The sequence below is a fragment of the Macadamia integrifolia genome, chromosome 2, assembly GCF_013358625.1.
Source record: "Macadamia integrifolia cultivar HAES 741 chromosome 2, SCU_Mint_v3, whole genome shotgun sequence".
Classification (NCBI taxonomy): domain Eukaryota; kingdom Viridiplantae; phylum Streptophyta; class Magnoliopsida; order Proteales; family Proteaceae; genus Macadamia; species Macadamia integrifolia.
In genome coordinates, this window is record NC_056558.1 from 40,819,407 (window position 1) to 40,835,513 (window position 16,107).

Sequence of the window (16,107 nt, forward strand, 5' to 3'; positions counted from 1 at the left end):
GTGCATGCCTGAGTGTGCATTGCACAGTGCATTGCGCTGTAGAGGAAGGACATGGATCCTCTGTGGTGCAACAGGGCGTCTGACAAGTATCTAATACACATAAATGCCTTGGGCTGTGTGTGACTTTAGATTCCGTACCTAAGCGTTTGTAGTCATTAGATGCGCACTAGATGTCCTGTTGCATCACAAAGGATCCAAATGCAAAAACCTGCTTAAATCTTATTATTTATTTATTAATTATGTTATTATTAGAGCATTAAGGAAGGATTGGGGTGTTTCAGATATCAGAATGCAGACCATTATGGAGGATTATGGGATTAAAAAAAGGGTTGGGTTAGGGGGAGGTTGGGGGGGGGGGGTGGTTTGAACAGGTGAAGTGGGCCTGAAACTTGGACCAGGGCATTGCGAGGTGAGTAGTTGGGAGTTAAAAGGCTTAAGGAGCAAAGGGCAAAGAGCAAAGAGTAAAGACTACAGACTAAAGAGTAAGGACCAAGCTGCGGCCTGGCCTGGGGGTTATAAAACAAGAGAAGAGGGAAGAGGAGAACTCGTTTGACCTCGTCGACTCACAGGCACCTATCATAGACCCAATCCACACCTCTCCTGCCCTCTCAGGTTCAGGCAGCACCAAACCCCTCACCACAACCGCCGCCGCCACCACCACCTTCTTGACCCTGGAAACTGGAAAGACAAATCAAATTCCGGTCTTTTATGGAGACCGCTCTACTGCTTTTTCTCAATCTTTAAGCAAAATTCATCAATTCTCCTATTTCTCCCGTCTCTCAGGCAACAAGAAGAAGAGGAAGAAGAAGTAGCAGCAGCAGCTATATATAGATACCACAATCCCTCAGCCAGAGAGGGAGAGAGAGACACCCATCTTTCCTCTCTTCCTCGTCCCCCTCTGTTCTCCTTTAAACAGTTCTGGTTTATTTTTTCTTCCATTTTTTTTTTCTTTTTTTTTGTGAATTCTCTTTCTTTCTTTTTGTCGCTGGGGAGGGGTGCACAACCTTTTTGGATTGATCTGTTATTGATTTGATCTTCGATCACCTTGGGAGTTTGTGTCCGCTGCGGCCATGACTGACCTCGTAAAGCAGATCCTGGTAAAGCCGATCCAATTGGCGGACCAGGTGACCAAGGCCGCCGATGACGCCCACTCCTTCAAGCAGGAGTGCGCGGAACTTAAATCCAAAACCGAGAAGCTCGCGGCCCTCCTCCGCCAGGCCGCCCGTGCCAGCAACGACCTCTATGAGCGCCCAACTCGCCGCATCATCGATGATACAGAGCAAGTCCTGGACAAGGCCCTCGCCCTCGTCTTCAAGTGCCGCGCTAATGGAATCATGAAGCGCGTCTTCACCATCATTCCCGCTGCCGCCTTCAAGAAGATGTCAGCCCATCTCGGAAATTCCATTGGTGATGTCTCCTGGCTCCTCCGTGTCTCTGCGTCCGCAGGCGACCGTGACGACGAATATCTCGGCCTTCCCCCTATCGCTGCAAACGAGCCCATCCTCGGCCTCATCTGGGAACAGATCGCTACCCTCCACACTGGATCCCTAGAGAACAGGTCCGACGCTGCCGCTTCACTCGTCTCCCTCGCTCGTGACAACGACAGATACGGTAAGCTCATAATCGAGGAAGGTGGGGTGGTGCCCCTCTTGAAGTTGGTAAAAGAAGGCAAATTGGAAGGCCAGGAGAACGCTGCCCGTGCCATTGGACTCCTCAGCCGCGACCCGGAGAGCGTTGAGCATATGATGCACGCTGGTGTCTGCTCAGTGTTTGCGAAAATCCTCAAAGAAGGTCACATGAAGGTTCAGGCCATGGTGGCCTGGGCAGTGTCTGAACTTGTTGCCCATCACCCCAAATGCCAGGATCTTTTCGCCCAGAACAATATAATTCGACTGCTCGTTAGCCATCTCGCCTTCGAGACCATTCAAGAACACAGTAAATATGCTGTGACCAGTAACAAACCTGTGTCCATGTCCATCCATTCGGTCCTAATGGCTAGTAATCATCCCAATCACCACGATAACAGCAGACCCCCCGCCTTGAACAATCACCAACCCAATGAAGACGAGAGTCAGATCCCTCACCCATTGAGTCGCCAACAGCCGAACCAGATGCATAATGTAATCACAAACACCATGGCTGCAAGAAAAGTATCGAAGCCACACCAACCGCAAGCTAACAATGCCAACAACAGTCACCAAACAAACCAAGTCAAAAGCTCAAAACAAGATCACCATCAGCAGCAGCAGCCTCATCATCACCCTCAACACATCTCTCTGGCCGGGGGTAGCATTAAAGGAAGGGAATTTGAAGACCCAGCCACCAAGGACAATATGAAGGCCATGGCAGCCAAAGCCCTTTGGCACCTCGCCAAGGGAAATTCTGCCATTTGCCGGAGCATCACCGAGTCCAGAGCGCTCCTTTGCTTTGCGGTCCTCTTGGAGAAAGGCCCAGATGAGGTCCGATACAATTCAGCTATGGCGTTGATGGAGATTGCCGCTGTCGCCGAGCAAGACGCTGAACTTAGACGGTCTGCGTTCAAGCCCAATTCTCCTGCTGCCAAGGCCGTCTTCGACCAGTTACTGAGCATCGTAGAGAAGGCTGATTCGGACCTCCTTGTACCCTGCGTCCAGGCCATGGGCAACTTGGCAAGAACTTTCCGAGCAACCGAGACGAGGATCATTGGGCCACTCGTGCGATTGCTTGATGAAAAAGAAGGGGATATTTCCAGGGAGGCTGCCATTGCGCTCACTAAGTTTGCCTGCGATGAGAATTACCTAAATGTTGACCACTCTAAGGCCATAATCGACGAAGGAGGAGCGAAGCATCTAGTTCAGCTTGTGTATTTCAGCGAACAGATTGTGCAGATACCGGCATTGGTTCTGTTATCCTACATTGCGTTGAATGTACCAGACAGCGAGGCACTTGCGCAAGCGGAAGTCCTTACAGTGCTCGAATGGGCGTCGAAGCAGGGGTACATGATGCAAGATCCCATTGTTGACACGTTATTGCCAGAGGCCAAAGGTAGGTTGGAGCTCTACCAATCCAGAGGTTCAAGGGGATTCCATTGATTCAATGTGCAGAAAGTACAAGACTGCAATTTTTGTCTTTTTTGTCACTTTGTCACTTCTCATGGAATGTAAATCCATTTAGGTTTTCTGGGTCGTCAGAAAAAACCCCATGAGATCAAAGTTTCATATTCATCTTTTAGGTTTCTGGTGTGTTATACATTTAGATTTCTGGAACGTCTGCTTGGGTGTTTGTGGATGAGGCATGGTGATGGTTTGACTTGATCTATACTAGAACCGATGAGGAAGTGGAGGTGGAAGGGGTCTCCATCTCTGTGGTTTGATAGTATACGCAATGATTTTTACTTCCTTGCTCATGTCATGGTTGAACGAGTCTGGAAAGCTTCGAGCAAGGAAAGAATAAAGTCTGTAGAAGGGTCCCTGTAAGAGGGGAGATCTTTATTTTTTTTGGTAGAATGTAAGAGGGGTTTTTTTGGTAGAATGTAAGAGGGGAGATCTTTATTTTTTTTGGTAGAATGTAAGAGGGGTTTTTTTGGTAGAATGTAAGAGGGGAGATCACATGAAGGGGAAGGGTGCCATAGCTTTCTAGAACGAGAATGGAATGGAATAGCATTTTGATCGATATTTAGATCCTGGTTAGATAAAAAATGAAGGGCAAAGATGAGGCTTGGTTTTGACTCATAGCTTATATAGTTTGACCTCCTACGCACTTGTGAACCTTGTTCTGGTCATGACTCATAAGTGCAATAATCTTAGTTGTAGATTCGTCAGATTCGCCCAGATTGTGTGGAACAAGTATTTATACGAGGGAATCAATTGTGCAATGTTTGATTCATGACTCCACTGAAAATAAAAACCAATTAAAAGAAGCGAGAGATTAAATGGAGTCCAAGTGTGGATCAAACACCAAAATTCTACCTGATCCAGACTTGATTGGATTGACATTGGTAGATGACAATATTGATAATCGAACAATCCCAAATCACTGGAGCGGAACAGGCCAAGGGTAAAAAAGGAAAAAAAATCAAATTTCTAAGAGGAAAACAAGGGTAAATCTGTCTGATCTAGCCTGATTCAATGCGATCTAAACCGATACAGCTGAGATCAATCCCAATCCTGATACCATTTACTAATACCATGGTAATCCGTGGCCATTTCATCCCTTGAAGACAATGATGGTTTTTGCCATACGGTTCAATCCAGGGTATGTGACGAAAACAAAAAAATTTCAACACCCAAGGGTTACAAGAAAAGTGTAGCCATCAATGGTGATAATCATGCAATGTTCTGCGACACCCTCCTAATGCCTTCTGAAAGCCTAAAGCTCTGTATGTTTGACAAAGAAAAGTGAAAAAAAGGTCAAAAAGAATGAAAATTTTATACTTATTATTCACAATCTATCACAAATATGAGTTAAATATGGCACTTAATTTTTTCTATTCCACTCACTTCTAAGTTGTTTTGTGTCTCCCTATCCCTCTTCCTATTTCTTCTAATAAAATTTCATCCCTCCAATTTCATTTTCCCATTGAATTCCATCCCACCTTCATTTCTTCTCTTTCCCATAAAACTTCATCCCACTAAAAACAACATATTCCATTATTACATTTCCTTTCACTTCCTTGTCAATCTAACCCACATGTGAGACCCACCCTTACAAATTTCCTACCCCTTTTTATCCTTCAAGCCAACGGGGCCTAAGTTAAAATGATCAAAATCAACAAGAACTTTAATTCACTATTAAAAGGAAAATTATTATTATTATTGTGTATCATCATTTGCACCTTCAGGGGACAGATAACCCGCCAAAAAGTGCCCGAATCATCATGAATAACAACTGCAATTGAACGTCTTCCAAGATTTGGATTAAAGGTTGCATATCTACAGAGCTTGAAGATGCCGCTTAAAGGTTTTTCCAATGTTGTTGGGCTTCTCACAGATTGGTTATGCTGTTGGCAAGTCTCAGAACCAGTAAACAAGTTAGCATCTTCATACTCATGAAGGTGGATGAGAGCTCATTCCATCATTAGTTGAGGAGAATCCTTTGCACCTTTGAATATGAATGCATCAAACAGACAATCAACAAACATACTCCATTACTTCAAGGTAAGTAAAGTGAAATTGATTTAATAGAGCTGTTTGGTTGGATGTAAAATTTGAAAAATTTGTAATCTATCCCACTTTTTACCAACTTGTAAACAACTAGCCCATCCCCATTTTCTGTAGCATAGTTAACCTATCAATATCAACGCGGGAATCTCTGAAACAGTCGACGACTTACATGGATATTGCTAGCTTCCTCAAATGCAGTAGAAATAGTTTATTCAGATGCGATAGATGAAGGTTGAAACGATGTCTACACAGGAGGGGGGAAAAAAAGGAAATAAGGATCCATCTTGTACTGACATTTTATAGCCTCGAACCCAACAGCTTCAACAAACATAGCTCCTAACGGCGAAAAGCCTTCTACTTAGTGCATCAGCAACAAAGAAGCTGGTCTGGAAAAACCTTTTGTATAAGGTTCAAAATGGTGAATGAGGTAGAGTAGACCAATGATCCTGTAGTCATTTGGCCGGCAATTGACAGGAACCTAATAGAGAGGAATTTGGATGTGGTGTACCCAATTGGCTCTATCTATATTCCATACAAGATTGAATCAGTTTGCAAAGTGGTCTGGCATTTGTCCTTGTCCATAATAAGCTAGCCAAAATTAACATTCTTTCAGATTATCAAGTGAAATACCAAACAGCACCCAACAATTAGTCACTTGCGTGATCAGAATCACATTAATGACTTGATTTTGGGCACATGAATCAGTGGATTTGTGACCTCCATCAGGTGATGCTTCAATATACACAACATAGATCATAAGGCACAGTTACTAGTCAAGCTATAGGTTCTGGCATATCTAGCTTAGAAATTGATACAAGTGCAATTGTCTTCACTTGTAAGTTTAAAGCCTTGGAATCTTGGGAAGTTTCAACTATTCTGAAAATGTAAGCAACACTGTCCTGTAAACTACCATTAGGAAACTTAGACCTAATTTTATTCCCCTCCACACTCCCTCCCCAACCCCCACCGCCAAAAACAGAAGAGAAAAGAATGTGGTGATATATTAAATATGCACAAGAAAGTGGGAAAGATGAAAGAAACAGGGGAACATATTCAAAACAGATTGAATATACTCATACATAATACCCGAGGAAATATCCAAAGCGAATCAAAAGATGAAATGACAATGGAAATAATTCTAGGCAATCATGGATCAAGTAGCCTTGAACTCAGGATTCAATAAAGGTGTGGAAGGTTCTGCATGTAAAACTTCAAATGGTAAATTTTCTTAGAGCTAGCAAGCAATACTAGTAAACTTCTCTCACCGTTGTCAAGTAATATCTAATAAACAAACAAACCGCACATAACACAAAAAGAGAAAAAAAATCTATTTACCAAACAAGTTTATTACTCTTTCAATTTTCTTCCATTAAAAGCTTTTGGTATTCATCAATTTGCTCTGCCTTAAAATATCTGAAATCAAATAAGATGTTTCATAATTCCACTATTTTCAGAAAATTAAACTCAATTAATGCATAAGCTCATGAGCTCATATAATAATACATGCCTAATTGAAGCCACTTGCTTTTTCAAGTCAATTCATGTGCAGAGTCTTATCATTTTCATTTCTCAAGTGCTCTATCAGCTCATCAAATACCAAGCATTGGAGCTATAAGAAAGCTAGATTATCTACCTCAGCAGTCTACAGACACACAGAGCCTTCAAATCCCCAACATGAGAATCCACATTGACTTAACATAATAGGTATATCAGAACATCAGACTTGCATAATTTATATTAAAACTTTTGCCCTCCTGGGGGCTGAAGTTCCCAACAATTAACCCACAATAACAACATACTCTCAGAATTACATACAAGCAATATGGTTTGTAAGTTTTATTCATATCATGACTGAACTACTACATTTCAGATTTCCTGTCTAAACATGGAAAGTAATGAAAGTAAATCATTATTTATTGTTTTTGCATAAAGTGTTTCACCCAAGTCGGGCAAAAAAATAATTCCTTTTCTGAGTGATTAAACATATAAAAGCCTGAAAAACCTTCAGTTTGGTGTAATTAGCAAAAGCACCTCCATCTGCATCAGTGTAACCATCAAAGCCAATGATTGTTCCTCCTGAAAATTTGCTTAAATAGAGAAAACATAATAATAATGATAAAAGAAAGGGAGCGAGGGAGCGAGGAAGCGCGGAAGAGAGGGCGCAACCTTGATTCAATTCGAAGTGAAGAAAATAGGTAAAATATAATTAATAATAATTTCCTTCAGTAGGGGCAAGAACAAAGTTATAATAATTCACTTATAGTCACAGAATGAATTTTGGAAAACATTCCAAACTTCTGTCTAGTTTGAGTATTAATTATTGGGGAAAAGAACGCTCCCTGGTCGCACACCCCTACGCCAGTGCGGGGGCCAATGAGGGGCACACATGGGCAGCAACAAGGGTCTGTTTTTTAGGTTTCACAGGGGTAGGGGCATCATTTCTCCACCCTCTGTGTCTGGGCACAGGGACTGCACGACCGGGGAGCATTCATTTCCCCTAATGTATTATAATTTATTTACCAACTACTCAGAAGATTGAAGTTCCTTTATAATTTAAATGGGGGGAAAACAAGCATCAAGTAAATTCCCTAAATATAATGAACTACAAAGACCTACAATGAAGCGAATCATGTGTGAATCCCAGGTTGACACTGAGAGGACGGTGAACAATGTCTATAAATTCTTTTCGAGAAATAATTGTTTGCAATGGCTCTATAATTGGTTCAACACACACAATCGCATGCTTGTCCACCATGCAACCACTCAGTGCCAGGTCTATCAAACAAACTTACCCATCTTGCAAGCATTCACAACCCATGCACTCAAATATACATTCACATATACAATACACAAGATATACGTGGTTCGGCCAACTGCCTACATCTGTAGAGCTATACCCTTCTTGGGTTTCCTATTTTGCTCAATACTCATCCAACTTTGGTCAGATTTATACGCGACACCGTCAGGTTCATGAGACCGCTCAGAAGTATCCGTCTATTTCTACATATTATGCGACTATCAAAAATTTATGGCAGCAGTTGGATTTCTATCACCCTGTCCCTATCACCTGCACTTCTGATGCTACTACATTCCAAAAGGAACATGAAATGGAACAGATATATGACTTCCTCATTGGCTTAAATTTGGAATATGATTAGATCCTTGTACATATTCTTGGCAGAGATACATTTTCTATACTCCTCCAAGCATATAATAAGATTCAACACAAGGATTGTTGCCGCGCTGTTATGATGCCTTCTGTTGTTCCCACTCAATCAGCTCTTGTTACTACTCCTTAGGCTTCTCCGACCTTGGACTCCTCTGGTTCTGCCACTGATCCTTGTCATCCTAAAGACCCGGTTATATGTGATTATTGTGGACATCCTCTCCACATACCAGAGAGACTTGTTGGAAGCTACATGGCCGCCCTAAATAAGGAGGGCACGTTGGGAAATAGGGATATCCCCGTCAGGCTCATCTCTCTAAGACCACCGACGACTCATCCCCTATGGCTGCATCTCCTTTTTCTTCAAAACAAAAGGTTTCTCTCCAATGTATGATGACATAGGTTGGTACTGTGCCTTCAACCATGACACCTATTCCACCGGCTTCCCATCTAGCCAATCAAGTATCTTCCTAGCTTCTTTTACTTCTAGTCCATCTTGGGCCTCTTGGCTTCTTGACTCTTGAGCATTTGACCGTATGACTAGCAACTCAAACATGTTCCGAACTTATCTCCTTTGTTTGGATAAAAATTAAGGTAAGAGTTGAAGATGGCTCCCTATTTGCAATATCCAGAAAAGGTTTTGTTTCTTGCTCCCCTAACATTTCTTGTCGTCTATCCTCATGTTCCCAATCTATGTGCCAATTTACTTTCAATTTATCGTCTCATCGTTGACCCTAAATGTCATGTTCATTTCTATTCCACTCATTGTTTTTCAGGATTTGGTGACGAGGGCAACGATTTGATATGGTAGTACAAAATGGTTGTACTACTTGGATCTAGATCTCACTTCTACACCTCCTCTAATTTTATCTCACTCTCTTCAGGAAGATCATGCCTTAACCCAGCTGTATCAATGGCACCACCGTTTAGGTCACCCTTCATTTCGTGTTTTGGGTTATTTATTACCTTAAGTCTCGGTCTTTTCCTAGTATGACCTTGGATAGATCCTATTGGGGGGGGGGGGGGGGAAGGATCAATGTTGCCAACCTATGTACCTGAGATTCTCGTGACTTCTTGGGTTGTGCCTCTTTCCTCTTACTGTCACATTTCTTTTCTCATATTTTCTTTTCTCATCTTCTCATCTCTCCCTTCCCCCAATCTATGTGGAATTTTTATTTTTACTTTTACTTTTATGGATCCATGTAGCCGACCCGTTAAGTTGGGATAAGGCCGAGTTTGTTGTTGTTGTTGTTGTTGTAATAAAACATTGTATTGTGGACAAATTTACTTGCGACATTTGTCAGCTCCCAAAGCATTTTCGAGTCCTCTATCCTATTAGCAATAATAAAAGAACAATGCCATTTTCTATTATTCATTGACTTATGGGGTCCATATTCACCAGTTTGACTTGGGCTATCTGCTATGAACTAAGTCAGAAGTTTTATCTTTTTTCCAGCCCTTTCATTCAATGATTCGAACACAGTTCAATGCCAAGGTCCGGGTCTTTTGGAGCGATAATAGGGCAAAGTATATTGATGGTCAATTCCTTCAATTTCTTGACCAGCATGGCATCTTGTTCCAAAACTCTTGTGCTCGAACTCCTAAGGAAAATGGTATTCCAGAGAAAAAGAACTATCATCTTCTTAAGGTCACCAATCATTGATGTTTACCACTCACGTTCCAAAACTCTATTAGGGATGTAATTCTGAATGTTGCTTTCCTGATAAACCGGGTACTCTATAGTGTCCTTGACTTTAAATCACCAGTCAATCAACTTCTAGACCCTACCCTTGCCTCTCATCTACCTCCCCGTGTCTTTGGCTGCATTTGCTTTGCTCACAATTCCTCCCCCACTCGATCCATATTGGATCCCCGGGCTTTTAGATGTCTCTTCCTTGGTTACTCTACTTCTCAAAATGGATACAAGTGCTATCATCCCCCTACTTGTAGACTCTTCGTTATCATGGATGTGAACTTTCATGAACATGAGTCCTACTATCAATCATCTCTTCAGGGTATAGTGTAGAGGAAAAGATTATGTTTAGTGAGATTCCTCTGAGTCCATTATTCGGATTTAGGAAGAGACAACAAAAACGTTTCCAGATGAACCCTCTACTGTGTTAGAGAAAAAGGATATGCTTACATATTCCAGAAGAAAGGAAAAGCCTATCTCCAATCTACCATGTCCATCTACGCCTCCTGAGCCAGCTCCGCCTTCTGAGATAAATCCATTAGGTAACTCCCCTCCATTTGATGATGATCTTCCTATTTCTATTAGAAAGGAAGTTAGATTATAAATCCAACAACCTATTTCTAACTTTGTTTCCTATAAGTCATTATCTCCATCGTATCATTCCTTTGTTTCCTCGTTATCCTCTGTGTCTATCCCACAGGGCTGGAAAGAAGCTATCACAGACCCTAAGTGGAAGGATGCTATGGTAGAAGAAATGCAAGACTTAAAGAAAAATGATACTTGGGAGCTTGTTCCCCGTCCTAAAGGGAAGAAACCAATAGGGTGTAAATGGGTATTCACTGTGAAGCAGAAGGCAGATGGAACCATTGAGAGATACAAGTCAAGACTGGTTGCCAATGGATTTACATAGACCTACGGCGTTGATTACTAGGACACTATTCCCATGTAACAAAGATGAATTATGTTCAAGCATTGCTATCTTGTGCTGCAAACCTCGGATGGAATCTTTAACAACTAGATGTCAAAAATTCCTTAATAGTGATCTTGAGGAAGAAGTATACATGGAAATTCCTCCAGGCTTTGCATCGTCATCCATAGTTGGAAAGGTGTGTTGGTTTCAAAAATCTCCCTATGGCCTTAACCAGTAACCTCGGGCCTAGTTCGGCCAGTTCAAGAAGGTTATGCAAAAGTTTGACTACATGCAAAGTCATGCTGATCTCACCCTATTTGTCAAACACAAGGCTGACAAAGTTACTATACTTATCGTCTATGTTGACGATATAGTAATCATAGGAAATAATGACACGAAAATCTCCTCGTTAAAAGTTCAGTTGGCTTCAGAGTTCGAAACTACAAATCTAGGACTGCTCAGATACTTCCTAGGGATTGAAGTAGTCCGATCTAGTAAGGGAATCTTCATTTCCCAAAGAAAGTATGTCCTAGAGCTCCTCAGAGAGACAAGTATGCTTGGATGTAAGACTTCAAATTATCCTATAGAGGTCAACCACCAACTCAACTACACAGGGAGATTCAATGGATAAGGAGAGATATAAGAGCCTTGTAGGAATATTGATATACCTTTCACATACTCGGCTAGATATTGCGTATGTTGTAGGTGTTGTAAGTTGATTCCTCCATGACCAAAGACATCTTGAGGTCTTCTATAGGATTCTGCAATACTTGAAATCAGCACCAGGAAAAAGTATTCTATTTCCAATAACAATTTGAAACTTGAGTCCTTTATTGATGCTAATCGGGCTGGTTCTAATGATGATCGCCGCTCCACTTCCAGGTATTTCACATTTCTTAGAGACCACTTGGTTACATGGCGAAGGAAGAGGCAACTAATAGTATCCCAATCCAATGCAGAAGCAAAATATTGTGCAATGTGTAGACACCGAATTTTGTCACCCCCCGGCAATGATGACAATATGAAGAATTAAATGTTGGACATTTTAGACTTGGAGAGTTTTCAAGCTTAGAGTAGAAAATGACCATTTTTCCCCTATAAACTTTCAAGAGCAAATGTTTTCAAAAATTGGAATTTGATGTGGATTATTGTCGTTTGTCCACTCAAGTTGGACATTACACTTTGATGCGAGAACTATGCGAATCGACGCCAGATTCTCTCTTTCATTATATAATTCGGGTCCCTACATTATACATATTTTCGTAAAGGTTTCCGGTCGAGACCACAATCGTGTCTCACATCATTGGATAGTGCTCGGATTGAGCTTTCTAAAGACATATTACACATCGAATTCTGACTAATGGTTTGAAAGATATGACCCCTGAAAGTTGACTCCAAAGTTCGGTATCAGATTCTATTCCGAGCAACCAAGGAGTGCCACATGGCGCCCAAACCCCTTTGTCCAAAAGCAAGCCTTTTTGAACAATTTTCTCTAGTTTTTTAGTCCCACATCGGAAATAAAAGAGAATTGTCTCAAGTCCCAAGGCTATAAGTATAGCCCTTCCTCTCTTCCAAAACGGGGGAGAAAAATTGGGAATTTGGGAGAAAGGATGGCCCCATCAAGGTTTTGGCTAACTTCTTCCCTCTAAAATCAAATATTCTCTAAGTCTAAAAGTTTAACACATTAATCCTTCCTTGAGCAGGAGATCTAGTCCAGTCCGGTTCGGTTCGGTTCGATTTGGGGCTTAAAGCACAAGGGTTATCTCCCCTTGTTTCTTGATTAAAGCAGGGTTTAAGGTATTTTTCTTCTCCTAATTGCAATTTAGAACTAGTTTATCTAATTTAATAGATTAGGTTCTAATTTATTAATAATTGTTTCATTTAGATTAATTAGGTTTAATTAGTTTCAATTTGGTTTAATGTGGTTTATTAGATATAAATTGGTTTATTTCGATTCAATTAGGTGTATTTAGGTTTAATTGGTTCATTTAGATTAATTAGGTTTAATTAGCTTTAATTTGGTTTAGTATGATTTATTAAATGTGAATTGGTTGATTCCGGTTCAATTGGGTTTATTTTGTTTTAATTAGGTTCAACATAGTTTGATTTGGGTCATTGGGTCTAATCCATTGGTTTTGCTAATTCGGTTTTTCTCATTTTAATTTGTTTTGTTTTCTCTTATTATTATATTTTGATTCAATTAATCGGTTTTATTTGTGGTTTAATATACTCACTTAATAAGTAGGTTTGATTTGATTTATTTTTGGTTTTTTGTTCTTTAGACATGAACCCCTTAGATTAGGATCTCAAGCCCTTATCTCCTCCCATCTCTTCTTCCTTTCTTTCTTCTTTTCCTTGTAGCAGAAAATCAGCCGCCTCCCTCCTCTTCTTCTCCTTCTCTTCTCCATGGCTGAAACCTGCAACTTCTTCTTCTTCTTCTTCTTTTTTTTCTTCTTCTCCTTTCTCCTTTCTCATTTCTTCTTTCTGATGCAGTTGCATGATGGACTTAGGAAAGAAATATCTTTCGATTTGATTTTCTATTGTTTTAGAAATAATTTCTTTTTAAATTAGGTAACTTCTAATTTTAGAATAGTTTCCATTTTCAAGTAGTTTCCATTAATTGTTTGATTTTTCCTTTATATTAGTCATGTAATAGAGAAGAACTCAGTTTTAGATTTGAAATTTTGATTTGAAATTGGATGTTTACTTGGCTGAAGCTTTGGCTGCCGTGACTCTCTCTTTTCTTATTTTTTTCTTCTTCTTCTCCTCTTCCCTGCGATCACCTTTTTCTCCTTTCTTCTCTTTCTATTTTCTTCTTCTACTTTTCTCTTCCTTTTCTGGTTCGTATTCCTTTCTCTGTTTCTGGGCGGTAGTTGCAGTCCCAAACAAAGGGATCGATCTCCCTCATTCTTGATCTGCTTGGACTGAGATTTTAGTGGAGGGTTCTCCTTCCCTAGGCGACCCTAGTCCTAGAATCTCGTCTCCAAAGGGTCGTTCTATCAAGAGGTTTGAGACCTGGTTCAGATCTGGTTTTGTGCCTTGCGTTGGATTCAGTTGCAGGTGAAGTTAGTTGCTGTTGATGGAGGTCACCCCTACCACTGACTTGGGCATCTGATAGGTTGGGAAGCTTCGACCTTATTCTTGAATTCACAGGACCAGTAGAAGAGCCCTCGAAGGGGTTAGCAGACTCGAACCAGAATTACCTCTCGCCTCCATTATTGAGTGCAAGGGTGCAAGGTTGAAGACAACCTAAAACCAGGATTTCTGGTCGTGGGTTTGTTCTTACAAGTCTTTTCCAAAGTTGCCCTTACCTTTGTTTACTTTAACCCCAACATCCTTTACTTCTGTTGCTGCCTAGTTTATTACCACTCGATATTTGTTGATTCCCTCTAAGTCCCATCTCCCAAGTAGCTCATAAATAATATGTTTATTTACAACTCTGCCATTCATATTGTTTATTTACAATTCTGCCACCCCTTTATAACTTCAGCTTAATTACAATTCTGCCATTTGGTTGAAGCTTTTTTTCAATACAATTGTTATTGGGTGTTGCCTTTGTTTTATTGAGTGTTAAGTGAACCCTAAGTGATCCGATTCCTGTTCTTGGAACCCGGATCCGCATCAAGTGGTATCAGAGCAAATTTTCCTGCAATTTTCTAACCATGACAGGTCACATCACCAATGCTGAGTTACACAAATTGTATCGTGAGTTATCCGAGAACCAACAGAATACTGATGCTAGGCTTGAGAGGGCTGAAGCCAAGTTTGACAAGTTTATGGAAGAGATGATTGCCTTTATGAAGAGGTCCGACAAGCGAGCTAAAGAAGGATCCTCTACATTACCTCCTCAGCTCAACACTTTACGGATCGAAGATACACCTCAGAGGCAGCAACTTGATCCAGTTGTTCCCCAGGATGTTACCCGGAAATTTTCTGACAGAGATTATGGCATCAAAGTTGAGGTTCTTGAGTTCAATGGTGAAAAGGGACTTGAGGAATTTTTTGACTGGCTTACCAAAGTGGAGAGAATTTTTGCGTATAAGTCTCTTCCAGACGTGAAGAAGTGTGAACTCATCATCACCAAGTTTATTGGGTATGCAAGTTCATGGTGGGATGATGTACTACATGCAAGGTTTGTCAGAAGACTTGGACCCATTACCAATTGAGAGGTCATGAAGCAAATCCTGACTGAAAAATTTGTTCCTCTTAATTATGAAAAGGTAATGTTCCATAAATTACTTAACTTGCAACAAGAGAACAAAGATGTGGATTCCTAAACCCTCGAATTCCACAAACTGTCTTCAAGGTGTCGACTTCAAGAAACAGACCAGCAACGAGTGATGCGATATATCAGTGGGTTAAGTACTGAGATTCGACTTGAGTTGGCTAACACTGATTTCAGGTCTGTTGATGTGGCAGCGGCTCATGCCAAGACAGCTGAAGAGAAGTCCATTTATTGGAAGGGTATGCTCAAGACTTCTTCAGTTTATAGACCTCCACCACGTATGGAGGAAAAGAGGCCTGAAGCTCGCAGAGTTGAAGAAAAAAGGTCAGAGTTTAACAAGGATAGTGTTGGGGTGAAGAATATCATATGCCATAGTTGTGGCGAGAAGGGTCACTATTCCAACAAGTGTCCCAACAGGACTCGTTCTGTGAATGTAGCAGAGAAGCAGCCAACAGAGAAGAGTGAAGATGAATCTCATTTATATCCTTATCCCCTCGAGGACAATGATATTATTGATGAGAGTCACGGCAGCCAAAGCTTCAGCCAAGTAAACATCCAATTTCAAATCAAAATTTCAAATTTAAAACTGAGTTTATCTCTATTACATGACTAATATAAAGGAAAAATCAAACAATTAATGGAAACTACTTGAAAATGGAAACTATTCTAAAATTAGAAGCTACCTAATTTAAAAAGAAATTATTTATAAAACAATAGAAAATCAAATCAAAAGATATTTCTTTCCTAAGTCCATCGTGCAACTGCATCACTTTCTCATTTCCAAACCAGCAGCCATCGTGGTAGCAAATCCTTCACTTCTCAGGTAACTGAACCTCCCTCCTCTTCTTCTCCTTCTCTTCTCCATGGTTGAAACCTACCACGATGGCTGAAGAAAGGAGAAATGAGAAGAGGAAGAAGTTGCAGGTTTCAGCCATGGAGAAGGTCGGCTGGAGAAAAATGATGGAAGGTAAG

At 40.9% G+C, this 16,107-nt stretch overlaps 1 protein-coding gene and 1 long non-coding RNA gene across 2 annotated transcripts; one reads left to right on the forward strand and one right to left on the reverse strand.

The window, feature by feature from the left end:
- Window positions 1-459: 459 nt before the first annotated feature.
- On the forward strand, window positions 460-3,210 carry LOC122072064. Its single transcript, XM_042636605.1, has one exon. The coding sequence runs from the start codon at window positions 1,071-1,073 to the stop codon at window positions 3,069-3,071; it is 2,001 nt and encodes a 666-aa protein (XP_042492539.1). The 5' UTR covers window positions 460-1,070; the 3' UTR covers window positions 3,072-3,210.
- A 1,181-nt stretch (window positions 3,211-4,391) lies between these two features.
- On the reverse strand, window positions 4,392-12,631 carry LOC122091046. The gene is made up of 2 exons (XR_006143797.1): window positions 5,311-12,631; window positions 4,392-5,079 (listed from the first exon to the last, which is right to left on the reverse strand). It is a non-coding gene; the product is annotated as an uncharacterized LOC122091046 (long non-coding RNA).
- Window positions 12,632-16,107: the final 3,476 nt, after the last annotated feature.